General features: G+C 43.7%; 1 protein-coding gene across 2 annotated transcripts in view; it reads left to right on the top strand.

Moving 5' to 3' along the window:
• Positions 1-27,532, top strand: part of PAK3 (p21 (RAC1) activated kinase 3) — a 78,833-nt gene that overhangs the window by 34,745 nt on the left and 16,556 nt on the right. For both annotated transcript variants that reach the window (XM_082488410.1, XM_082488411.1), the window contains exons 2-8: positions 2,898-3,094; positions 9,525-9,625; positions 14,414-14,567; positions 16,299-16,336; positions 18,952-19,083; positions 20,058-20,220; positions 24,945-25,008. In XM_082488410.1, the coding sequence (XP_082344536.1) occupies positions 2,920-3,094; positions 9,525-9,625; positions 14,414-14,567; positions 16,299-16,336; positions 18,952-19,083; positions 20,058-20,220; positions 24,945-25,008 (827 nt within the window). In that variant the 5' untranslated portion in view covers positions 2,898-2,919. The remainder of the gene's footprint in view (positions 1-2,897; positions 3,095-9,524; positions 9,626-14,413; positions 14,568-16,298; positions 16,337-18,951; positions 19,084-20,057; positions 20,221-24,944; positions 25,009-27,532) is intronic.

Genomic DNA, 27,532 nt, shown 5'->3' with positions numbered 1-27,532 from the left:
CTCCCACTTCCCTGCACAGAAATACCTGGGCATCGTGCACGTTCCCTTCACCGGGATAACACGCACGGCACGTGGAGTTCTCCCTGGTACCTTACAGAAGTTTTCATCACTGGTGTGGTTTTTTCCCCCCCCTCATTACTGGAAAACCTTCTGCATTTCAGGATAGAACTGACAAAGATTAGTAATGTTAACTGTTTGACCTAAATCTACAAAAGCATTTAGTTCTGTAGGTAAGTAGGCTGGTCCCTACTTGGAGGTTCGATCAGCACAAGCCCTAGTCTGGGCACGATTATAGCTATTTCTTGGTGATACAAAGCCCATTATTGCCCACATATGCACTTCCGTAGGAGGGTGGGCCATGTTCCTCCATCGCCAGAGCAGGTCTCCCAGCAGATCCCTCCCCGGACAGCTGGGCTGGGTCGGCAGAGCCCTCTGGTGGGGACCTGGGACATGTCGGGGACCGCGCTTTGGGCAGGACCACTTCTCTGCTTTCCCAGGTGGTGTGTTCCAGAGGACGAAAACATCTTTGTGCCTGACAGCTGCCACCGCTACGTGACTTCAGTAGTTAAAAGTGCGCGATCTTTTCCGCCCTTCGAGGCCTGAAGGCAAAGCTGTGGGGCGCACCCCTGGCCGGTGGCTGCCTGGGGCTCAGTCCTACCTGTGCGGCGTAGAGGTGGAGGTGGGCAACTCCATGGGGTAGGGGAGGTCTAGCTGTTCACACAGGGCTCGCGCCTACGAGTAGACATCCTCTTTGGCTGGTGAACACCGTATTGATCTACCAGCAGAGCGATTGTTTGAGCTCTCCCTAATTTGCTGCAGGCGTAATATGCCAGAATAGCTCAGATTGCTAATTTAACACGAGCCAGTTGATGAAGTCAGCCGGGAAGGGTGCTCATACAAACCGCTCCCCTGATGGAGGTGGGCAGCTGGGGTCAGTAATGTCTTTAAGTGCATGTTTGTGAAGCAAGATCTCTAGGAACCCCGCTTCGTGCTGTATGTACTAGGGAGAGGGCTGGGACCAGCTGTTGGTAGGGCTTTCAACTGTGTGACCCCAGGACGGGTCCCTGGGATCCCTTGGGGATCCAGATGTTCAGGAACCCCACTTTGTGGATCCAGGGACTGGTGTAAAACAGAGATGTGATGGTACATTTCATTTATTGTTCTTGTCACCGGGCAAATGCTTTGAGTCTCAGACCTGGCATTTTGGGATCTCATTTCGATGAAATTAAAAATGTAAGTCAAGTAATAAAAAAAGAAGTGTTTGGCTTATGTGTGGTAATTTGAAAACGGTAACAGAGGCTAAAATGCCCACGTCATGAAAAACGGTCTAGAGTGAACATCTCTAAGTTGTTTCAGTTGATCATTTAGTTTTTACATCGAAGGTATTGTCAGTTAAGGCAATGTGGATTTCATTATCCCTTATTAATATATCAGCTGGAAATTCCAGCTATGTCAAAATAAATGCAATTGTTGAAAATGTTAGCCTTGGGTCTTAAAAACAAACAAACAAAAAAAACCCTGACCCAACCAAGCATCCCTGAAAGCCCTTAACTGTGTCCGCTTTACGGGATCAAAGTGAGAGCAGCAGTGCTGTTACCAGTTGAGCTTTGGGGTCTCTTTGTGTAAGTGACAGTCACCGTGTTTGGCTGATACTTCTGAAAAAAGCCCGTGACTGCCACAGCTGAAAATCATAAGTTGCTTCATTTTAAATTTAAGAGAGTAGCTGATGACTGCAATAACTTGTGTGATCTGTGAATCAGCACAGGGAGAGATCCGTAACACATCACAGGGTCTGCACACGCCTTCCGTAAAAGGAGCCACGTTGATCGCAGAGGGGTTGGAAGGCAAGGGGCCTGCCGAACTGTAACCTTTAAAAATAGGCAGTATAGCCCACATCGCATCTGAGCTGTCTGAAATCATACTCTATTTTCAGGTTTTAAAACAATTCATTTTACCAAGCGTTGCTTGTTTGTTAAACCAGCTGCTTAATCCAGACTTGAATTTTAATATTTAAGATGCACTAGAAAGATTAGGAAATTGAAAAGTCTTACCTGCCCTGTGTGTTCCCAACTTACAAAAGTTTTGTAACAACTTCTGGGTATTTTTTTCCTTGGCTTGGTACCCCTGTTCTTAGTGGTCAACAAAAGACTGTACGTGTCCACTCCCTGCTGGTGTACCGTGCTTGGGACTTTGTGGTGTTACTCAAAGCTGTGCCACAAACCACCCCGTGGTAACAGACCTGTGTGGCAGCAGGACAGAAAGAGGAAGACTTGAATTGTGTTCAGGATATGATCGTTTTCCTGCTTACGTTTTGATTGATTTTAATTTTTTTTTTAACACAAATGTATTGCTCATTTTTATGTGCAATAAAATTTTTAATTGGTACTTCTGAATGAAATTCCTTTGGGAAGATCATTCCTTTTGAAGGCCCACACTCCCAGGACTAAACCCTCTCCAAACACAGAGCAGGGAGGGAACAGAGATCTTAACACTTGATGTCCACACGCCCCGACATGCACCTTGTTTTGTACATCGTAAAAATGGTTCACTACAATACCAGGCAGTTTCAGTAAATCATTTAAATTTTGCTTTGGAAGTCTGGTTTTAGAAGAAAATTTGGATTGTAGATGACTACAGGAAAAAACGTTGGAAATAAAAGTTTAAAAGGCCTTTAGCAGGGATAAAAGAAACTTTATTTTAATGGTAACAAAGTGATTTTTAGGAATTGGCCACTGCATTTATTTATAGCAACCGGCAGTAACCTTATTCAGAGCAAACTTGTAATCGAGGGGCTTCCTTATTCCACTAGAAGGCTTTTCTTGCCCTCTTTCCTCCCCAGGACACGAGGCTTGACATCCTTACTTGACAGGCATGCTGTCTGTTCTGCTTTTTTGCAGGAGGCTGTGAGGGCTGCTGAAGATGTCCGATAGTCTGGATGTTGAAGAGAAACCTCCAGCCCCACCGTTGAGAATGAACAGCAACAATCGCGATTCTTCAGCGCTAAACCACACTTCAAAACCGCTCCCCATGGCCCCTGAGGAGAAGAACAAGAAAGCCAGGCTTCGCTCCATCTTCCCAGGAGGAGGGGATAAAAGTAAAGTATCAGCAGTGCGAATGGGTGGCTACATCTCTGTTTGCTTTCTCTTGGCTGTTGGTTGCCGTGTTTACTTTCTACCACTGTTTTCTTTCTATTCCAGTTGCGGAACACGGTAAAGTCCTTCCAAAGCCTTCTGTTCCGATTACTCTGGTAACAGGTTTCAAAAGAGGAGGAGGTGTTCAGTCAGTTTCTTTCTTGTCTTTGAAAAGCCAGTACGACCTGCACGCATTGTGCCACTTGCCTTTTAAAAACAACTTTATAGTTAAGCTGGGGAGTCCTTTCCTTTTGGATTTTGCTTTGCATTTGCAGTAAAAACAGGGATGAGGTGGTGTACTTTTGAAAATACATTTGCAGAAGTGAAAAGGCAATAAAAACAGGGATGAGGTGGTGGCGTACTTTTGAAAATACATTTGCAGAAGTGAGAAGGCAATATGCCTGACGCTTTTGGTGTGTTTTTTTTTTAATGCACTTACATTCCAGGAACAGGAGCAAGGCTCTTCTTGCTTGTTACTTTTGCAGTGAGAGTGGACGCAGAATGGTTTGGTTTAAAACTTGCTAGGGGTGATTACAGCAAAAGTCTTTTAAACATGTAGGAAAGCATTTCAGTGGCATTCTTTGAAATGCATTTGCAGAAAGGAGTGTGTTTTGAGTTAGTGTATTTATAGAATTAAGGGAAGGGGTCGTCTTTTCTTTGTAATACCATGGGAACTGATGGGCTGCACCCGCAAGTGCTGAGGGAGCTGGCTGATGTCACTGCAAGGCCACTTTTCATTACCTTTGAAAGGTTATGATGACTGGGAAAAAAAAGCAAATGTCACTTCTGTCTTTAAGAAGGAAGATCTGGGGAACTACGGGCCAGTCAGCCTCTCCTTGGTCCCTGGGAAGCTAGTGGAGCAAATCCTCCTGTAAGCTATTTTCACACAAATGAAGGATAAGAATGTGATCAGGAGTAAGTAGTCAGCACAGATTTACAAAGGGGAGTTCATGCTGAACCATACTGACAGCCTTCTACCATGAGATGACAGGCTTGCTGGTGAAGGGAGAGCAGTGGGTGCTATTTCTGCTTTAGTAAGGTGTTCAACGCAGCCTCCCGTGGTATCCTCACAGACAAAGTGAAAGTACAGTCTGAAGCGGACAGTGAGGTGGACTGAAAACTGGCTGAAATGCTGTGCTGAAAGGGTTGTGATCAGCAGCACAAAACCTAGTTGGATTTCCAGAGGGATCCCGCCTTCCATGTGCCTCACTGTTCCTCCAAGGAGAGCTCAGAACTATGGAACTATGGGCACTCCCTCAGAACTCCAGCTCACCTGCACTGCTCGGCTGCCCTGTTCACGAGGCTCTTCCACAGGTCGTGTGGAGCAGTTGGAGGCAGTTTGGCATCCAGAACTCCTCACAGGCAGCAGAAGGCACAATTTCAGCCCCATTCCTCCCCTCTATCAGTGGTGGTCCTGATGACTCTTCTCGTGTGAGGGCTGTGACTGGATGAGCCCGTGCTTCAGGCAGACCTGGCCGGTTCACTCTGCAGGGTGCTTCCCAAAATATTCCTTTCTGGGAATAAAATTAATTTTCAATTGATTCTTTTCAAAGCCCAAAATTAAAATCTCCCCCGGCTTGTTTAATTCCTAGAAGGACTTGGGTCACCTCTTCCCCTGACTGCCAGCAGGATATTATCCCTTTCCCAGGGCAGGTTTCTTAAGCAGGAGGTGCTGAAAATGGGGAGATCCAGAAACAACCCCTCCTGGAAATGATCAGTGACATTAAAAATAGATGTAATTAACTGCCAGTCAGAGCAGTCTTAGGAAACGTAAAAGCATCGTGATTTTAAATGTGACTGTGAGGGGAAAGTAAGCTAAGATTTATAGCTTAATTTTGTTGGGTGAAATAATAAATGGCGGAAGTTTAGCTTGGCTGGCCAAGCCCCTTGAGGTGGTTTCATCTCAGGGTTGGCTTGTGGGTCAGGGTATCAGCTGGCCTGTGCATGCTTCACAGACTTGGCGTGACATATTTTTGAGAGTCCTGCTTATAAAACAGAAGGTGATTAATACGCCTGCTCTCCTCTAGTGCAGTGCTTTGCAGCATCACAAATTTATAGTAATAGTCCACCGCTGGTGCTAGTAAACGGAACGTGAAGAATACACTATGGCAGGGTGTTTCTGCCTGACCCTGCAGGAACTTTGTTGTCTTTCATGTGCTCATCAGACAGGAGAGATGTGAGGAGGGATGTGCTATGGTGTGTTCTCTCCAAGGCAGTGGTGTGTGCTGGGACTGCTGTGCTCGGGGACCAGGAGCCTTTCACAGTCACTCCCCCATTGGAGTGTAGGGCTTTCAGTCAGGGTTTGAGCACTTGTGTGTTCAAAGCCTTGCTTTGGCAAGACACTGATGGCTCTGTGGGGTCCCTCTGTCCTTCTACAGTTGAAACAAGCCACGTAAGCTTTAGTGTCCTTCCCATAGCACCTGACCTCCTTATGTTCCTCGGTATGGCTCCTCTCACCCCAGTCTCTGGTGTAAGGGTACCCCATTGCCTGGGGCGGGAAGCCAAGGCAGACAACTGAAATGCGTTTCCAGTGTGGCATGGGCAATCTGTGTGGAACAACGAGCTGAACCCCTTTTCCCCATAGCCCGTGCTGAAGCTGTGACGTTGGCCTGCCTTCCTCGGAGGTAGTGATGGTGATGGGAGCCATGGTGGAGTTCATAGCATTAGTGTTTCCTTTCAGCAGAGTGCTGTTACCTCAGGAGGTAAGAAGGAAATGACTTGCCTTCTTCTGGTTGTTTGATACAACCTTGTTCTTCTTTCATTAAACCACCTGTAATTGCTGTGGTAGGAAATAAATTAATACTACGTGTGAGCTGGTGGCTCCATGAAGGCGCTGTAGAGCATTGAACCTAAAGAAATGAGAAGGGAGCGGGCCCACCACAGCTCAGATGCCCCTTTCATTTCAGCTGAAGAGGCACATCTGTGTTAAGATTACTGGGTGAATAATATCACTTCCATTGAAGCTGCTTTAGACTTCACTGCTGATGGGAGCAGCCTGACCTTTAGTCATCTGGTTGCCTCCTGTACAGAAAAAATGAGAAAAGAGGGAAGGAGAAAAACCCAGTGGGGTTAAGATTAGTGGAGGAGAAAGAAAAGGACAAGGCTGCTGGGGTAGGACAGGAGGAGCAGAGCAGGAAGGAGGATGGGAGGACAGCATGAGTGACAGTGGAAGGGAGAGGGGATGGAGGAAAGAACAGAACGAGATAATGAGGAGGTGAGCGAACAGGAGGGTGTAAGCGTGAGGTCAAACCCTTCCTCCCTCTATGGAGAAAAGCTGCCACTTAGTTGAGTCACATTTTTCTGCCAAACAACTGCTCTTTTACCATAATAATAATAATAATGATGATGATGCAGACTGTGGAAGATGGAACACTCTTTCCTTGTTCTCTTTTAATCTGTATTAGTAGCTGAGGTAGTGTGGGCGGCCCTCACGGCTGACTGCTGAGCAGCAGGAGTGTATTGTGAGGGGCATTTATAAGAAAAGCAAATAGGAATGTCCAGTACAAACCCCCTGAATCCAGTCAGTCATTGATTCAAACAAGTCATGCCTTTTCATAGCATTTTGCCAGCTTACGTAAAACAGAAGTGATTTGAGTTGCGGGATACACAACAAAGTTTTTAGACTGGGGAGGGGTGAGGGTGTTGCAAGGAGATGTTTAATTCTGTGTTCAGTTTATAGTTTATCAGCATTTGGACCATGGACGTTATGCCTACAGTCTGGTAGGCAGAGGTCCGGTGAAGCAGATGAGCCAAATCTTGGGGAGCGAGCTGGAACGCTTCCCTCCCGGCAGGAGAGGCCTAGAATGGACAAGTGCCGCTTTTGATGGAGCGGTTTCTGTAATGCCTTATTTCGCTTCTAGATTTCACTGCTGCTTTGAACTGAATTAGATGATCCTTTAAATCTAATTTTCGCTGCATTTGCTTGCAAATGATGAGGTAGGAGCTGCCAGGTTTTTTATCTACAATAAAAAGTTATATATGCTGAATGGAGATGACATCTTGTAACTGGCAACATCTATCCTGAAAATTAAACAACATCATCTTAGAGATAAAAGAAGGGGAAAAGCCTTTGCATTTGTATTTGATATGTTGCTGCCATCTTTACTGAATGCTAAATGAAAATAATTCATCAGTTAACGTTGTGTAGGGGTGTGCACTACAGACAAAAGGTGACAGTTAATTATTTAACGAGGATAAATGCAACAATGCAGAGAAAGGTTTAGAAACATCCAAAATACTCTAGACTATAATTATGAAGAGCAGAGCATCTTCCAACTAGAGGAGGCTCTAAGGTAGGATAAGAAAGATATGCAAAGAGAGGGCTTGTGGAGCTTTAGTCTGTGAGCAAAGACAGGCGGGCTGGGACGTGTGCTGGTACGTAGTGCTGGTGCACAGTGAGTTCAGCCTTTGGATGAGACTCTGAGGTAAACATACAAAGCTGGCAAACGTCATACTAAAACACTGAAGGAGAATGTTAATTAAAAGTCCATGAGCATAGTAGTGCTGTGTGTTAGAAGGCTGATGTGCCAGAAAATAGATTTTGCAAAGCTCCATCCTGGTTGATACTGGTAGGCAGGGATGCTTGCTTTTGAAATAAGACACACAAGATTGTCTTCATCCACCTGTTTTTGGTGTGCGTAGCATAGCCTTCACTGGCACTGCACTGAGGAAATATGGAAGGCAAAGACAGGACCTGAACAACTGCTCCTTTCTCTTCTGCTGATGTGTAACTGTGGCATGTGTATTCGTTTGCATATTATTGTTAATAAATGGTGATGCACTGGCCTTCAGAGATCCTGGTAGAGTCCCACTGTGATAGGTGCAGTATAAACCTCTTGTGTATCGCTGGGTTTCTCACAACTGTTAGTGTGAGGTCATGTCACGTCAGATCTATAGAGCGAGCCTGCTCAGCTCCACGATGAGGATACGTAAACCAGACACGCGTTAAACTGGTAGGAAGGGCAGCAGAGAGGTGGGATCCTGGGGTGCAGAGTGCATTTTTTAAAGATGTGAGATGATGTGACCTTTTTTGTATTCGACATGAGTGTTTTATGCGTCTTATTTCCTGAGTTTGTGTTAATAGCTCTCACATACTGCAAGTGGGAACTGTAATATTTATTCTGTTCCAGTCATTAGCATGGAATTTTTCCACTGAAATGACAAATGTATCTGGCAGAATGGCAGTTCCCCTCTCAGCTGTTACAGATACAGCGGTGGCGCTAGAGAAGGTCCTACAGATAGCTCTGTACTGTGTTATTCAACCATGTGGTAGTTAGTCTTGGAGCACGCTGGTTCTCCAGGGAAGCCAAACATTTCAGGTACTTGCCAGCAGGATAGATGTTTGAACGTGGGTTTATGCTGTGTTTATCTGGGTGTTTGGGAGTCATCCAGAACTGGCATTGTTGTCACCATTTTTCAGAGAAATCTCTGTTGAACAGGGATTCTTGATGCATCAGAGCGAAGGCAGCTTCTCTCAGTCTTTATTCCGCTCATTCTTTATCGGGGTTAATAAAACTGGGCTGAAGTGAGATTTGTCAAGAGTGAAAAGCACAGGAGATGGGCGACCACAGGGGATGTTACTTTCAAAAGGTGTTAAAATAGAAGGGAGATGGGAGATATGCAGATTGATTGACTCTGTGATTCACTCTGTGAGTACCGGTGGAGTGATTTGAAAACAAGGAATTCCTGGAGGCTAATAAAGCCTGGGGTTTATGGCTATATGTCTTAGTTAATTGAGAGCTCAAATGAAGCTCTTCCAATGGCATTTATGGGATCTTGTTGCTGTGCAGATTCTGCGGTTTCTAATACAGAGCTGCTGCTTCAGCCTTTTCCTCAGAGAGGAGGCAGGAGTAGGGTCTTTTTCTTCTCCTGAGCTGCCTGTTTTCACAGAACTTGTAGGAACCTGGTTATCTTAAAAAACCTCTCCTCTCTGATTTGACTGACTTTGACAGCAGGTTCAAAGCATGTTGGAGAAAAGACACACATGCAAACAGGCACGGACACGCGTGTCCTGGGTGCTTTACTTCTGCAGGAACCCACGGAGCAAAGTCAAACAGGAGTTAGTTGCTAGGTATGAAAACTTGATTAAAAAACCCCCTAATAATAGAAATCATACTGGTTAGAGATAGCCTAAGAAGGCTACTTCATGAACAGCTTGCTGTGGCAGCTGTGACACCGGTTGGAAGAAAACCAAAATGAACACCTTCTAGACCTTCCCAAACAAGTGCTGACAGTTAAGGCGGTCTGTTAGTTTGGGTCTAGTTGTCAAGTAAGATGGATGTTAATTGATTTGTTTTCCACTTTTAAAATACTCTTTTCAGCACACTTGATTGTGAAAATTTTTGAATGAAAAGCTGTGCAGAAAATAAGTGCGTGTTAATGTTTTGCCTCTAGCCAACAAGAAGAAAGAGAAAGAACGTCCTGAGATCTCTCTTCCTTCTGACTTTGAACATACCATTCATGTGGGATTTGATGCCGTCACTGGAGAATTCACAGTAAGTAACCACTGTATTGCGTGCTTACCAAAGCTTCTAGTTACTTGATGGTAAAATAACCTCCTGTTGCCAGAAACGTCAGATGACAGCAGCTAGGCTGTGAAGAAAGAGTCTTTTATTTGTTGGGCTTAGGATTTGGAGTGTTCTACTTCTGATTCAGACTGCTTTTTTTTTCTCCAAGGATTGTCAGCAGAGTGTCTGTGGAAAATGAAAACTAGGAAGAACGTAGGTGTATGCTGTTATCAGTCCCACGAGCTGCTACAGGTGTTGGTTATTCAGTGTCTTTGGAAAAGTATAAAAAACCCACACGTGTTCATAGTGTATGTCTTGCTGTAGACAATCGGCCCCAAAGTGCAAAATCCAGCTGCTCTGCAGACAGCCCTTGGAGATGCCCAGAAAGTGACAGTGTTGTGGAAGTCCATTCATTTTAATTTAATATCCTTCAAAATATGTCCACAGACTAGGTGATCAGACACGTTTCTAGCCCTTATGTATTAATAAAATAGCACTCAGCTTTTTCTACTTGTATCACGACAAAGCGTATGAAGTGTTGGGAAAACTGAGTCTGATAGAAGCTCCTTGAAGTCTGCAGGGGGCTTCAAAGCATTTTCTCTCAGACTACTGGTTACGTGCTGAAACCATTAATCCTCAAAGCTAAGATGGCAGTAAGCTTACATTTGGTTGAACTGTTGGGGTAAAGGCAACATTAGCAAATTTCCGTGCCATCAGTAGTACCCTGTGAGCTAAGCGGTCAGACTGTGTTATCACTGTGCGTCAAATTGTCAAGTGTACTAGTGCTGACTGGCTGCATACACCGAACGGGATGGGACAAATCGTTTGCCTCGACAAAGGGTGGTTAGTTTTCAGAATTTGAGCCCTAAATGTGATTTCTTCATCATTTTTTACTTTGCTACTTTTGTTTCTCAAAAACATTTCAGAAAGCTGGAAACTTTCTGTAGGTACAGTAGCAGTAGCAATAGTAATAAGAACAATAACAATAGGATAAAACACATTTAATGACAGCAAGTCTTCAAAGGAGTAGTGAAATTGAATTATCCTTAGTAATTAGGAAATACAGCTATATTTCAAATATGTGGACTAGTTAATTAGCCTTTTTGAAATACATGTCACTTATAAAATCTTTCTTCAAAATTTATTCTGTGCCAAACCCTAGGGCCTGATTAAATGCTCATTTAAAAAGCCCAGATGTGGTTGTTTTTCACTAGAAACTTAGCATAAAGCTTTTAAAATTGTGTTTTCCCCGCTACCTATGCTGGTTTTCCTTCTTTTTTTTTTTTTTTTTTTTTCCTTCCCCTCTGTGTCTCACCCTGTAGCCACTTTGTTGTTCAGGTTAATCTTTGGTGCCATTTTCTTTATCTTCGTATCATATTATATATTTTGTTACCTTCTGCTTTTGTTTTCTCCCTTTTATGTTTGCATCCGTTCTTCCTCTCTTTTCTTTCCTTCCTTCCTTGTTTCACTGCTGTCCCTGCTGAATGTCCAGCTGTTCTTATTCTATATTTGTTCTTCGTTTCAGCCTTCTGCCTTTATTTCTGCCCTGTGCTTCAGACTTTTTCCTTCTGGCTCTATGCAAACGTGATGGGTCACAATCGCGTTCTCTCATAGACTGGCTGGTGGTGAGGATCCCAGTTAGTTTCTTGTCCCTGCCAGCTGGAACAAAAAGGAGGGACATCGAGGTTAACACACTTCAGTTCTAAGCACAAGCACTCTCTAGCAGTACTTCAGAGATTACGGTTTGGATCAGTTTAAATGTTGTTGTTATCATCCAGTGTTTCAAAACAGTCCAGCATCAGAGATTTTTAATATTTTTTTGTATGTCAGATGCCACCAGCACAGGTCCTGGCCTTTTATAGAACAAAGCAATTGTACGTGGCTCAATATGTCCAGCTTTGTTGCTGCAGTACAGGTTCTTTTCAATATCTTTTAACATTTGAAAACAGCAGACATTAGATGGCTGCTGTTTTACAATTACACAGTATTTTTACCATAATAGTCGTTCCTAAAGCGTGGAGGTGCAGCGCTGCAGTTAGAGAAGGCTCTAACTGACTCAAAACCACCCAGAGGGAGAGGTGACTTCCCCCGTGCAGCTTTGCCAGCGCAGGGCTTCGCGCTGCAGTCCTTACTGGAGTAAAATGTCCGTCAAAGCAAGGGAATTTTTGCACCATCAAGACCGAGCCATCAGCTCCCAGCTAATCCCAGGTTGCAAGCATTATGTTACACGTCACATGAGGCATGTTTGATTTGTCCCAACCTGCATACAGCCCGTGTATCAGCTGGGTAGTCCTGTGGTAAGTATGTCCTGCTGAAGGGACTGCCACTAGCCGTATCGTGTACAAATATTCCCGCTGTCTAGTGATCACACTGTCTGTCTCTTTCAAAAGTTTGGAAGTGCCATGGGAATGTCCAATAAACGTGCAAAGATACGGGGGAATTTGTTTGGAATTATTAGAGTTGTCATGCCAATAGCATCTGCTCTCCTGGTTATGTGCAATGCATTGGGCCATTTTCTGCCACCCAACAGTCACCCCCCAGCTGCGTTACCTGATTGCTGTTAGTTGCATCTCAAATCAAAGTTGCATGGGCTCCTGAGTTTTGGCTTTCGGGCTTGAGCACCAAGCTGTGTTGTTGCTCATGAACGTATGTTGTATCTCCATTTCACTGTGCTTGGAGCAACCACGTTTGCTAAGAAGGAGGGCTTTTAAAGCTCAGAATAAAATTGGTTGGAAACTGTTGGGCGGGAGCATGCTGCTAGAGTTTTATGTTGATTTATTTTGAAGAAAGAGTTGCATTTGCTGAATGGAGGAAGAAGTGTGGTTTGCAGGGCTTTGGGGAGTGCGTTCTGTAAGGCATGCGTTTTTGAAACAGTTTCCTGATCCCCGATCGAGAATAAAATGTGGTCACCCACCAAACTTTTAAAGTTTCCAAGTTACGACTTTAGCAAGTGGAGAAAGTTGTGGCTATAGATCCAAAGAAGTTGCACGTTACTAATCTAATCAAGCATTTGTTTAGAATTGTCCTGATTTTCAGTCTGACACGCATAGATTATTTGCAATACACAACCTCCCAGTGTGAAATTGAAGTTTGACCAGCGGCTCTCTCCACCGCACTTTGTTGACTTGTGCACTGGCCAGTTGTGATCTTGGAGCTGGAGAACCACTGGAAAAAACTTGTGCTGACCTGGCTTTCAAACAACTAGGCAAACAGCAAAAGCCCAGATCTTTCTCTATTATTTTTTAACTAAAGAAGAATCTAATCTAAATTTAACTAAAAAAGAAATCACAGGTAATTTTTCCAGTCACTTGCTGTTAATCCTGAGTAATGTATTTTTTTATGAGGAAGAGAAAAACTGGTTTAAAAAAAGAGAGGAGGGGGAATGATGCTTCCAAACTTTGGAACAGTTGTGATTTTTCTGTTTTCCTAAGCCTGCCTTCCTGTAGCCTGTCCACCACCTAATCTATTCGGTATCTACCTCGTAACTCCCACTGTAGATGGGACTTCCCCATTTTGGCCCATTGGTTTCCTCCTACCACCTTCTAAGTTGTCCCACATTCTGTTTTAACTTTCTTTTCTTTCTTTATTTACGTCCATTACAGCCAGATCTCTATGGCTCACAGATGTGCACAGGGAAGCTCCCAGAGGTGCGTCACAGGCCCAAAAGAATCTTGCATCAAAATGCTTCTTTGAGATGTCATAGCACTGCAGCAGCAGGTTGATGTGTTTGCAGTAGATTTGTTGCTTGGCTTATCCCACTTTTTTTTCATTAATCCTAAACTTTGGAGGCCCATGTCACACATTGTTTTGTGGAGAACTTCTTAGGAAGAAGCTATATTAAATTGTTTACCTAGATTGGGGTGGCACCGAGGCGAAGTTTAAATGTCCTTCAGGTGTAGTTTTTCATCAGTAAGCCTTACAATTTGCTGGGAGATGGTGGCTGTGCAGTAAATGGGGAAAATTACAGGCTTTCAAATTTAGGAAATTATACTGGATATTTAAAGCAGTTTTTCATCAATATAATTGCAGTGCAGGGCTGTGGCTTTCAGCGATTGGATCAATTTTCAAATGCCACCCTCACTTGTAAGATATCTGAGAATTCATGCAAGGCTTTGGCACTCTCAGCCTGTTTTCCGAGTCCCTGGTTTCTGTGTATTTACAGTAGAGAACCTACAGAGCTACCGGAGCTCGACAAAGAGACATCCCTAGCAGCAGGGGTACCCTAACTCAGTGTTACGATTTTGAGAATTTAAATGTAGATTCTTAACCCCGCAGTGTTCCCTGGTATGCTGAAAATTAACTGTATCAGAATGGGGTTTACCTTTTAATCAGACAGCAGTGATCATTTCTGCAAAATGTGTTTGTGTTATTCAGCATTAAAAATCCAGTGTAAAGCTCCTAAAATACACTGTGTTGTCCACAAATACAGAACAGTCTTGTTATGTCTGCACTGAATCACCAGGAAAACAAGCTAAGCCTTAAATCATTACTCCATGGAAGAGCAGAGTTGATTTAAAGATGAGTTTCATGCACTTTTTTTCCTATCACAGTCATAACTTTCTTTTCTTTTTAAAGTTGGATCCTGGTTTTAGCTCTATATTTTGATAGAGAAGAAAATGATTGCATCTAATGTATAAGCTACTAATTTTAATTGTAAAGTGTCAATCAAAATTTCTGAAAGTAATCTTACAGGTAGCATGGGATCTTGGTAAAGATCTGTGAGGCTGCAGCTGTTAAATATTCTAAATCCGCATTCTTTCCGCTTGACACCTACAGGGCATTCCAGAGCAGTGGGCCAGGCTACTACAGACCTCCAACATAACAAAACTGGAGCAGAAGAAGAACCCGCAAGCTGTTCTAGATGTTCTCAAATTTTATGATTCCAAAGAAACAGTTAACAACCAGAAATATATGAGCTTTACGTCAGGAGGTAAGTCGACCTCTCGCTGCGAAAAGGGGAGTGTCAGGCCCCAGCACGAGTTGGGCTAAAGTTCAACATTCAGGTGGTCCAGAAGCCACCTTAAACAATTCCACTTTGTGGAATACTCCTGAAGTAAATTATATTTCTCCTTTTGTCCCCTGAATGTCATTGAAACTGTGACTTTTCTTTGTTGCTTGTTTTTAGAACTAAATAGGATACTAGATGGAACAATCGTTACCTTTTTTTAGTCAGAAGCATTATGGCCAAAGGTCACGTTTACTTTTGTTTCTTCACATCCTTTTTTCTTCACAGTGTTCAGGTTGGGGTACGGGGTATACTTGTTCCCTTCATTTTAGGAGTTACTCTTGGATCCTCTGAGCAATAGGTTAAGGGGCTGTGAGGATTTCTTGTGATAGAGGAGAATTTTCAAGGATTTTTTGGTGTTAGCTGTAGAGGAGATTAGGTTGGTAGGCATAAATTCACAAACAAACCTGGAACGGCTGCTGTTGTGATGGAAGCAGAATGTTGCCCCAGAGGATGAGAAGGAAGGGGTCAGTGTCCAGCAACCTCCGTTGCACGCCATTCCAGGGAGATACTCCAGATTTGTGCATTACCGGCTGAAAGCTTGCGAATGTGATGGGAGGGTCATTTTTTCCCCTGGTTGTGTACAGTCTGCAAAACTGTAGTGTAGCCTTGCGAAAACAGGAGAGCAAGTCTGTGCTGCAGTTGCCGTTTCTTTTCTTTGGCCCATTCTTTCTTTTTGCCGGACGCTCTGGCTGGCGACACATCTAGCACGGAAGCAGAAGTTTTTGCTAGGTGCAGCGTATCTGGCTTTTGTATCGATGTGTTCTTTTGCTATTCCTTGGTAACTGAGTTGATTTTTAAACAAAAATACCATTAAGATACCATTAGTTTAGTAAAGCTCGTGTCGACAGCTTCAGCTCGTGGGGGGGTGTCTCTATCCAACAGGGTGTGGACAGCATTTCTAATGTAACCTGCAGTTGTTTGGTTCCCCACGCATGATAGTCTGTGGCAGTGGAGTCTGTAATTTCCTCAATTTGCTGGTTCAACCAGTACAACTTCCAAAATGCAGACTGGGAAAGCTTCTCAGAAGTCCTTCTAAAAACTGCAGTTATCTCCAGAATTTACTAACATTTCTCATCTTTTGAGGGAAAGCATCTTTTTTTCTAAATTCCGTAATTAAAAGATTCAACTGTCTAACTTGATGCTTAATGTTTGCTAAAATGGCAATTACTTTTGTGATGAAATGCAAAATTCAACACAGTGTATGCTCCTGAACTCAGGAGCTGTTACTGTGCTATGTCAGAATAGAGCTGCCACAGCTAAGGGGGATTTTGCAGAAGGTTTTGTGGGGAAACATTTTCAGCAAACTGAAGAGAATCAATGCATGCAAATTTTTATTTATTTTATTTTTTTTTTAAAATGCTGCTTTAGCTCTTGGGCGGAACAGAAGCGTTGACTGTTAAAGAACAATTTACATGTTCTTGACCAAGTTTCTATTTATTTTATTTACTGGCAAAACAGGGCAAAAACAGACACAAGAAACTGTAGAAAAAGAATAACCTAGTATATTGTCCTTGCTTGCTATGTAAAATATCTGTTGCTACTGGAGGGATGTTGTGAAAGAAAAATGCTGTTTGGATTTACTTGTTCTGTGGGATTCCCCACAACAGGCAGTTTTGTAACAGCATCTGGTTAATTTTCACCTTCACGTTGCAGATAAAAGCGCCCATGGATACATAGAAGCCCATCCTTCGGTGAGTGTGAAAGTAACCTTTTACTTTCGTAGCGTTTAAGAACTGTGGAGCAAGCTGCGAGCTTTGCCTGTTGTGAGCAAGTGCCAGCCTTGTAGGCTGAAAGAAAATACATCTTCGTGTCTTTGCAGCAGCAGAAAAGGGATCACTGTCTGTTTTCTAATTTTCTGTTTAAGAACTTAAACAGATGAAAGTCTAGTTTTGCAGACAGAAGATTGCTTGCTGTTCTTAGCCGTGGTGGAATATATAATTCGTAACAATATGCAGTACTGTCTAATTAGCCCGTTTTAATTTAGTTTTAACAACTTAGAATCCATTTCTATTAAATTTTATGATTTATCCTTAGTACAACTGGATATGTAGCTGAATATAAATAAGGTTATAATTGATATGTAACTCACTGCAACCATTGAAAGAAACTTTTAAATAATCATCCACTCTAATTAATACTGGATTGCCATAGCAATCCCAGAGATGTAGTCATGACATCCACATTAATATTGACCAGATTTATTAGTGTTAATGTTAGTGCATTAAATAGCAAATGACTGAATGAGGATTTGGCCTTTATTTTCAAGTGTTAAGCAACTTAATTTTAGGTTTGTGATTACACAGCGGAGTGTGTATAATTAAATGAAAATCATCTTTCAATACTCACACTTCAGATTTTCAGTTGATGCCGCTTTCTTTATCTTTAATAAAACACACTTTTAAAAAAGGAAGTTTGGGGTTCACCAGAGCATAGTAACCCTTTCCAGTTGGAAGGTTTTCCAGTGGGTATGGACACACTGGCAGATACTGTGGTATTTTATTCTAGCAGACGCAGCGGTGAGTCAGTCAAGACGTCAGCTTTCAAAAGTTACCGGCTCAGAGAATCCTGGTTGAATGTTACAGTATAGGGAAAACAGCTCTCTGACAGGATCGAGCAGTCACTGGAATTACTGTAATTTCATTTCACTCCTTAATGGGAGTCTGGCATTAAATAATATGACATTGTGTATGTTCTAGCTGCACAATTTAGTGCTGTCAGACCAAGCACGGAGCCCAGCGGAAAAAATAGTTGTAAGAATTTGACATAACAAAAATGTGATTATTCTTTTCTTTTCTTTTTTTTTTTTTTTTTTTTCCCTGAATCATCTTTTATCCCCCCTGTAAGCAAAGTGCTAGTGTTGCATAGAAAGCTGTACACTGCTCTAATGTTTGACAAAGTAACATTCACCTTCCCATTAGGGCACCCTTTGCTTGACAGAGTTGGTCCTTAAACCTGGGTTTAGAATCTCTGATGTATCGTTCCCTACTTTCACCAGTTTAATAGCCTGTTCCACCATTTGCCTTTAAAAGTTGGGTAACGCAACTGAGTCTCACGGAAAATATAGTACTCTGTGTGTGTGTGTATCTATATGACAGTGTGTTCAAGTCCAGGTGACTTAAGGCAACGATACAGTCATCTATTCAGTAAAACATGAAGAAGAAGATTAGGTCTCCCTGTTCCCCGTGTGCTGTCCCTTACTGGTATTTATACTGGACTGAAGCGATGCCGTTTTAAAGATAAGGCAAATGAGATGTGAATATTGAGAACAGTGCCTTTGATTTGCTTCGGTTCTCTAAGTGGCGTGTTGTAGCCAGCTTTAAAGCAGTTGGTAAACACTTAACAAGGCACCTTTTCAGTTTTTTGTTTCACCAGCAAATTTGTGACGTGGTGTAACCCTCTGCCTCTGAGTAGCAGCTGGGACTGGGGGGTGGGTGGCTCAACTCACCTCACTTTAAATATCTGCACCGTAGACTTCAGTTTACATGTAGACAACTGCTCAGCCAGGCTTCCCTTGCCTGCCCCATATTTGGGGTCCGCCTGAAGGTAGGCTGCACCCTGGCAGTGGCTGTTCTTCTCTGCTGCCTGTGACGGGAGCCCGGGGAAACAGCGGGGACGCTTGCCCGGTGGCCCCGGGCAGGTCGGCAGGAGGCACCTTGCTGCTGGGAGGGCTGCGTCCACTCCGGGTCACTGTTGCGGTAAGAAACAGGCAAAGAGTGGAAAGACCAATGTGTTAACTTGTAATCAGGTAAAGAGGAGGATGGTGCTGAAAAAGGAGCTACTAAAGAGGGAAATTCAGTGCTGTGGAAACAGGCAATATGATTACCCCATGGGTAAAATAGTAAAGAAACAGATAGCCTTTCTCTCCAAAACCAAATTCCCATCAAGACAATGAAAGCGGCTTTGCACTGTGATGAAGTGTGCTAATTAACCTAGCCAGTAGACACCTGTTAGCTTCATTAACTCTTACCATTTCTGTAGACACAATGCCAAAGCAATTAACCAGCAACTAGATGTGATTTCTAGTGATATATTCAAGCATTACGTTTTGTGAAATTAGACTTTGCCTAAGCATGGGAATGATTTAGTAGATTTTAGCAAAAATGAAAAACACCCGGACAAATTAAGAAAGCAGCACGGTAATTTGTAAACTTTAGGTTGTATTGTGCCATGTCTAACTTAGAACTGAGGCCTGTAGGACTACAGGCATGTCTAGAGGGGTTTCTAAGCAGACTAAAGTTGTGTGTGATTATCAAACCTCCCAAGTGCCAAAACGGTGACTGTCACTCATGCTACTGTCTGTCCACAGAGCACAAAAACAGCATCAGAACCCCCGCTAGCTCCCTCTGTTTCTGAAGAAGAGGATGAAGATGATGAAGAAGAGGAAGATGACAATGAACCTCCACCTGTTATTGCACCACGGCCTGAACATACAAAATCAGTAAGTCCCAGCTTTGGTTAGCACTGTGTTTGGTGTAATTCAGAGCTGGATGTTTCTGATCAGGCAGCGCTTGCAGATGAAGACTCTGAGGCCTGGAGTCCTACCATGACGTAGTGCTTCACCCAAGCTGCTGACACCAGGAAAATCTGTTTTGAACTTCCATGTTTAGTCACGAGTTTCCTGTGATTCTGACAGGGTCCGTGAATTTATCGTAGTGTCTGATAAGAGGTAGCATTGTGTCTTTTAATGCTGCTGGTGTAAAAGTGAGCAACTCTGTCCAAAGTATCTGTGTAGGCGCTCTGTCATCAGTGGAGAGAGCAGTCACCAGACGCAGCTACACCTTTGCAGGTTACATAGGAGAAACCGTCCCCTGGAGGTACCTGTCCCTCTCCATGGACTATCGAAGTAGCTAAACGAACAGCTTAGACTACACCCTTAACTTTTGCATGACTGAAGTCTGGTGAGAAAAAATCCTACGCAGCTATGCACTGTAACAAGAAGGCCAGTCTCTGAAGGACTGGGACGCAGTTCCTAATGGCCACTCCCTGAACCTTGAAATATGATGTCAGTTCAACGGTAATGATCAGAAAAGGGAAATGCTCCCTGCTTCTATTCAGACAATTCCCAACTAAAAACTCATTTTGTTACCCATGAAAACACAGGAGTATCGAGGAACAAGGCTCTGGGGCCCTGGACAGATCTGTTTCTGTATCCTTACAGAAAGTAAATTCATTGTTTCAGTTGACTTTCAGAAAATCAATGAAAATTGGAACTGGAACTGGCCGTGAACTTGCGTAAAACTAGCCTTTCATTTTTGCCCGTTCAGTGGCAGTGAGAAGCGGACAGCAAAACCAAACATTTTAAGAGTCCTGGATGTGGCAGACAGCATCTTCCTAAGGGTTTGCATTTGAAATGCGATCTCAGGGGCATCTCTGCCAGCCACCTTTCTGACACAAAATAATTTTTTGTCACAGATCTACACACGCTCTGTAATTGAACCTGCCGCTGCACCAGCACCAGCTAAAGAAGCCACCACTCCTCAGCCTGAAAACTCAAACACAAACACTTTGTACAGAAACACAGACCGGCAGCGAAAAAAGTCCAAGATGACAGACGAGGAGATCCTAGAGAAACTGAGTACGTATTCTGTATTTCTTGTCTGATAAAGCAACGTACTGTATGCACGTCTCGGGATCTTATGTACCAAATGTTCATCCTCAGTTTAGTGTCACGGAGTCACTTACGACTCCCTACACAAACTGTTACTCTGCTCAGAGGAAGCGGGAGAGCGCTCCGGGTATTCCTTCTGCCTCTGAGGGCAGCCGTGGCCGGGCTGGATTTGCCTGAGCTCCCTTCTACGCTACAGGCAAAAGCAGGGATTGTTTCTGTGTGAGCAGAAGGCTGTGAGCTAGTGAATGACCTAGTGAACTCCTGTGTGCTGATGGCCAAATGGAAGAGAATATTTGGGTTCCCAAATTCTCTTTAGACTCCTGCATTCTCACCAGTCATTGGAGCCAAAATACTTTGCAGAAATCTGTTGGGTTTTTGTTGGTGTGGGGTGGTTTGTTTGCTTTTTTTTTTGTGGTGTTTGGTTTTTTGTTTGTTTGTTTGTTTACCAGTAGACAACTACAGCACTTAGCTGATTCCTTCAGCCTCAAGGAACTCTCTCCCCAGAATGTCTTTTGGTGTCATTTTTGTGATTGTTGTTACTACTACTATTCTACTAATATATCAGAGTTTGGTTTTATAAGAATTCTATGCTTTTGTCAGAGAGAACTCCTTTGAAAGGAGTCCTGAACATCAGTTAACTCCATGGATAGAGGGGAAGATGTGTTTTCAGTGTGGCCCAAAAGAAGAAAAAATAGTTTTATAACAATCCTTATTTTACTTCTTAGCTTTACGCTTATAAAGATGTATCAGAGAGACATCTGTGTGGCATGATCAGGTAAAACGGCACTGCGGGCAGTTCTCAGGAGCCAGCCTCCGGCACATCCAGTGTATATTCCTCAGATATGTGGCACTTTGTCATAGCTAATTCCCAGCCAGTTAATACTATTAGAATCCGAACCATTGGCCCCAAACCCCTGCACAGATCATACTCTCAAGCCCTTCATGATTCTGCAGTACAACCAAGTTAATCTGCTTCTTGCACGTAATAGCTGCCAGTGCTGTGTCCTCGGATAATAAATTGTTGGGTTCATAACATAGCCCAGTTTACCCTGTGTCTACCGTTAACCGTTAGAACAAAAAGTGCACCTCCTGTTTGATCTCAAAGCCGGTAATGTTCTGTCTTTAATGGGGGCAACTGCTTGTCAAGGGGTGCAGTCTGGCTGTGGCTTCTTCACAGTGGATGTCAATGCTCGTTCTTGTGCTGTACCAACCTTTGTATCTTACCTGCCCCGCCACTGATGGCGGTGTGACTGCGGAGGCTGAAGCCTTCCTTAGCTGTGTGACTGCAGCTCCTTGTGTAGAGTTTTCTGCACCCTTAGCAGGTTGACAAGACTAAAAAGAACTGAATCTCAGTGCTATTAGGGAGTATCCAAGGGAGAAGTTCAGTACCTTTAGCACAATGGAGGGCACAATGGAAGAAATTCCAGAGCAGATGGTTACGTGCAGGTATGTCAGCTTATAAAGGGGAGGAATTACAGCTTCTTCAGCTGCGGCTAAGTGTTTGAGGCAGGCTTCCACCATGGGATGTGCAGGTACCCTGCATACAGTAAGTATGCGTGTCGTTTATTCGAGCATCTGTGTATGCCAGATTAGGACTGAGCCCTTGAGTTATTGTGGGTTATGTCTTTGAAACATTACATGCCTTCATGCTTTTTCTTTCTTAAGAATTTGATACCAAGTGAGCAAGGTCTGAAGGTCTGCCTTGGGCAAATTGTGATGTGGACAATGAAAATCATCTTGTGCTTTCATGAAGCTATCTGAAAACGGGGGTGATGCTTTTTTGTTGTAGTTCTGGGCTAAGTGTATTTAAGCACGTGTGGGGGTTGGTTTTTCTGTTTTGTTTTGTTCTGTTTTAACTCGTATGACTTCTCCACCTTGCCTACTTCCCCCATAATTGATTTTATGCTACTTTTAGGAAGATGTCCCCAGCCCTCGTTTATCTTAAATTGTTTTCATGATTCTTTTCTGCTTGAAATAACTTAGGTTTTTTTAGAGCCACTTTCATTACAAGTTTTACTAGGGAGTAAAGCCTGTAATATTGAGATAAGATCAAACAAAATCCTGTCTGTAATGAAATCATGAATATGTTCCACTGTAATTAAGAAACAGAAGTGGCCCAATTCTGCTTTCTTATCCACTTAATTTAGGACCAAGGAAAATGCTTGAAGACATCAAAATAGCTGATATGTTTATGGTTTCTCCAGAGTAGGGAGTGCTTCTGTGAACTGGAGCCCCGTATCGGTCACTTTGTTGACTTTAGTGCTGTCATATTTGATGAGCGTTGGCTTAAGCACAGGAAACCAGCCACAAACAACTAACTTGTGAAAGTAGCTACTCAAGTTTTGAGGAAAAGCTCCACAAACCTGAACTGCAAAATGCGTGGCAAATTTGGAAAATTCTTTTTCAAAATATTTGTTCTGCAGTATTTTTCTTTATTCTTTTCTAATGTGAACTTCCATGAACTTCTGATATCTGTTAGACATCTGATAGATACACAGTTCCATTAACTAGCTGAAAATAGCACCTGGCCGGACACCAACAGCGCGGTGTTTTTCCTGCGATCCAGCCCAGCGAGGATGAGGGCAGTGTTTGGCTAGGAGTGCAGAGTCTTATGGGGATCTCCTCCTGGGGGATGGTTAAGCTCAGCAGCGTGAGCGGGAGGGTGTGCTTTCTCATCTCACATCCCTTCTTCCAGTCAGTTAAAAGGGGCTCCCAGAGTGCTCTGGTCATATTCTTCTTGACTGAGGGGTTATTTTGTAGTGGAGACCCACAATAAAGAAGCAGAATGAGAGCTTTGTCTTGTTATGCGTTTCAGTGGGATGAAACTATGAAAAGTTCACCAGGTCCTGAAAGCCTTATGTCCTTGGCTTGGACTCCAGGCAGCCCGGTTACTCCAACTCTCGCAGACTGGCACAGGAGGGCAGGACCACCTCAGGCGACTCGAGACTGTGTCGGCACCCTCCGCCAGCAGGCAGGCGCTCGCGGGGCCATCGGCGCTGGCTGCCGTTCCCGCGGTGCCGGGTGAGGGGAGCAGTAGGGCTGGGCGAAGGAAACCTCTTCTCCTGCAGCTCCCATTAGCGCCCTTGCCAAGGCCAGCAAAGTTGTTCTAGCAGGGAGCGCAGCAGATGGTGTTGCTGCCCCGTCGTCTTGCTGTGCTGGCAGGCGGGATTCCTGGCCAGGCGTCCCGTCAGGTGCCTGTTGGGATGCTAAAGCCCTCTGCTCCAGAGAAACGGCCTCGACAGGGGAGAGGGGTGTTTGTCACTACTACCAGTGAATGGTGCATCGCCTAGGTTTGTTTTGGATGCACAGGTAAACAAATAAGTATGTGTTTGTATTTGTGATAGAGGAATGTTGCCAGATCAGTCAAACAAAATGCGCTGCAAAACAGTGGCAGTCTTTCCTCCTGAACTAATCTTCTTAAAGTATTGCAGTGATGTACATTCCAAGTTAAATCTTTAGATGTAATTTGCATTGAGCCATCACCTTAGGCTTCATTGTTTGTATTTATCTGGGAAACTACTGGACCAGAAAAAACAATATTGGATTTTTTTTTAATTATTCCTTCAGATTTGTTTGAGTTTCTCAGATTTTGGCTCTTTCATTTGACAGAAACACAGTATCCTAATTACTGCTGTCTTTCCTTCCCGTTCAGACTGCCTACACCTCCCAGTGGGCCAGAAGCCATCAGGCAGTGCATGCTTTAATGTTAGCTTTCAGTGGCATGTGAGGTCCCCGATGGCTGGTGGAGCCGGACATCCCCAGCCCTGCGCCGGCCGGGCCAGCCCTGCCTTCCCGCGGCGGCAGCGCAGAGCTGCCGGGAGGCGGCAGCACCCCGTCTGGCCGCAGCCTGGCTTCCGAACCGCGTCGCCTCTGCTCGTGAAATTATCAGCATCTCATTTGTGCAGCTGTCTGTGCAACGCCAGCGCCTGAAGGAATATTGCCGGTCTTGTTATCCATCACGGCGGTGCTTATTTGTGAAGATCAACATGTGTGCAGTGTTGAGGCTGCGAGTCAAATGCTGGTTACTGATCTGAGTCAGGTTGAAGACAAGCAGTGGGGTCTTAACATGGCATAAGCCAGATCTTCTTCAGAACTTAGCCTGGCAATACATTGTGAGGATCATAGCTCTTAAAGCCCCATGATTATTGATTATAACATGAGATGCTGCTCTTTAAAAAAATTGAGATATTTTGGCAAACAACTGAAAGGTTAAGCAGGTCCCCTCCTAGAAACACTTTGCAATATTCTTCCTGTTCTGAAAATGGCACCTGTTTATAAAAATTGATTCCAGAACCCAAGGTGCATTTAATCTTTGGAAGTATTAAACCTTCTCTTGAATCACACGGAGTATTTATTCCTAAGAAAATAAAGGCTCTGTTGTTCCGGCTCTCATTAATGTTTATAGACCGCAAATGCTTGCATTGGTGGTGCTTCTTTTCTGATATCTGTCTCCTGTGAATGTTTCTCCATGTTCTTGGTTTCCTGTCAAGGTAACTCTCCAAAGAGCTGTAGAAAATCAGTGTTTGTGGAGGCCATGTGTGCTATGGAGCTGCCTGTATTATTGTTGTTGTTGTTGTTACCCAACTGTCTACAACCGGCTCACAACCCCAGACAGTGGGGCTTCATTTCTGATCTGCTGGAAGGTGCTATCTCCATTTTTAAGTGAGCATCTTTAATTTTGTTTCTTTCAGGGAGCATTGTGAGCGTGGGAGATCCTAAGAAGAAATACACTCGATTTGAAAAAATTGGCCAAGGGTAAGTCCAATCACAGTTACTTATACAAAAGCACGGGCCGGGTATTTGGCTGGTGTAATATCAAGCGTGAAGTCAGGCACGCTCCAAATGTGTTCAGACACTGGGTTTTTCTCCTTCGGTCGGTACTGATCAGAATTTATAACTGGGATCAGCAGGCATCATCAAAGACAACTTGCTGCTGGCAATAACCTTGTCTGCAGCAAGGAGCAGGACCTGGAAGATCTACTGTCCCTAAAGCGTGTGGCAACTGTTTGCTTCTTTTCTTGGGAGAAATCATTTTTGTATGTGTCAAAATAACATGGCCACACTAAAGAAAGGAGAAGAAACTTTATTGCCTAAAAGAGCAACTTAGCACCTGATAGTAGTCAGATAAATAACAATTCTCAGTAACACTTCTTTCAAATAATTTGCTTAAAAAAATACTCAGGGGTCAGGATTATAGCCACATAGTTTAGAAACTGAAACCAGAGATTATTTAATAAGCTCTATTTTCTAGCAGAGGTGGTTTAAAAAAAAATCAGTAATAAACAGTGTCAATGCATAAAGTACGTGATGAGAAAACGCATCACCTGCCTGATGGCAGACCACTCGAGGATCCTGCAGGTTTTGGGATTTTACTGAAAATAATCAAGCAAGCTATTCCCTTTTGAAAGTCAACTTTGCTTGCTGCAAATAGGATTGATTAGAAATATTTCCTATGTGAGGAGGCAAGAACAAAAGAAATTACATCAAAATTATGCACCTGGCTGGCATTTTAAATATGGACAGACTCCCTGCTCGGTCAGAGTTTGCTTGGCTGTAATCCCAGGAGGGCTGGCACCATTTGTGTAACACCAGGATCGCGCTGCTGTCAGTGTTTGACAGGAGCTGCTCACTGACATCAGGAGATATTTTTCTGCCTTAACTGCTTATGAGCTTTGAACTCAGGGTAGCGTGTTGCTGACCTAGAACTGCTGTACACTGCAGAAAGCCAGACACACTCATGCTCTTTCTCTGGCAGGCTTTATCGGAGATATATCTTGTTTGGTAGGGCACTTGTCAGAAGGTGTTTCTGCTCCATTCGTTGAATAAAACCCCTTTCTCAGATTGCAGCTTGCTTTCTCCCCAAAGCTTTGGTTCTTATTGTCATTTGTAAAATGTCAGTGGACACTTAGAGCTGTGCCAGTCTCTCAAAAGATAAGTGTCTACTGAAGAAGTGAGAGTCAGAATAAACACGCGTGTGAAACAGATTCTTGCTGTCACCGTGAGAATATGACCATCACCCTCACAGTCTTTTATTTTGACGGTCCTAGGAGTGAGCTTGTACAAAGGTGCCTCGACAACTGGTGGAAAGACAAGTGGCTAATATCTGGCCTAAAAGGGTATCTAAATTGACTTCCTCCAGCTTCTAGTGCAGCCTGAAGTTTGCATGCCCTTCTTACAGAGCAGTGAGCGTGCTGCCGTAACCAGCTCGTGACTGTAATGCCGCAGGTCAATTTACAGTGATGGGGAAAGATCCTAAAGAAAAAAATCATCACAAAGGTAATCAAAGAGGATGATCAGGAGGAACTGGACTGCTGCATGGCTGGGGTTAGCGTGCCTGCAGCAGGGCTGGGCTGAGACACGCTGCCTCAGATGGTGCTGGTGTGCTCCGTTGATGCAGGTGCCGGTTCCTGAGCTGCCCGCCTTTGCAAAGGGTTGGGTACAGTTTTGCCAAAGGCACTAGTGGTGTTGGAAGTGAGTAGTTTTTTAGTAGCCACTAATGAGAGCGCTGCCAGGCAGCAAGAGACGTGGCTGCTCAGAGAACTGCAGGTAGAGAGCAACTCCTTACATAAGGAAAAGCAAATTGACTGGCACGTAGCACTTTATGGCTTCGTACAGCTGGTAAGTTAATAAACAGTGCGATGGTTTTACAGCCACTTTGCAGTGAACAGTAGTCAGCAGGCCGGGGCTGAAGCACAGGTCAGCTTCAGTGCTGAGTCTCTGGTTGTCATCTGTCTCCAGCTGAGGACTGTAAACGCTGCTGACACCGGAGGAAACTTAGTTAACTAGGGCTTGATAGAGGGGCTGTGTTTGCTCAGGCAGCGTTAGCTCTTGCTGGAAAGACAAATCGGTATGGACCCATGAGCAGCTTGGGCTCAGGTGGTTGTTTTGGTTTTTTTTTTAACTTGTACTGCACTGCATCACAGTGACGCAGATCTAATTGTGGGCCCTGGTACTTGCCTAACTGCATTAAACCCAAGATACTACAGAAGCATTTAAAAGTTAGATACAGATCAGACCTTATAGTTGCTTAGAAGTAAAAGTTCGTAATGCAGAATTGCAAAGACCTTGCAATTAATTCACAGCTTTACTTAAATTACTCACCTTTATCTAAACTCCTCACAGATGGCCTGGAGCATACCAAAAGCACCCTAATTTAAATAGCTGCTTTTAAATAAACCCTGGCAGGACTTTGCTCAGGAGGTACAGCACAGCGTTAGCAAGTCTGAATAAATGGTGTTGGCTTTTTATGAAAACAAATTGGATTAATCTTGACAATTAG

Source organism: Vanellus vanellus (genome assembly GCF_965231255.1).
Source record: "Vanellus vanellus genome assembly, chromosome: 10".
Classification (NCBI taxonomy): domain Eukaryota; kingdom Metazoa; phylum Chordata; class Aves; order Charadriiformes; family Charadriidae; genus Vanellus; species Vanellus vanellus.
Note: the sequence above shows the minus strand (reverse complement) of the source record. Positions and strands in the feature narration are given on the sequence as shown.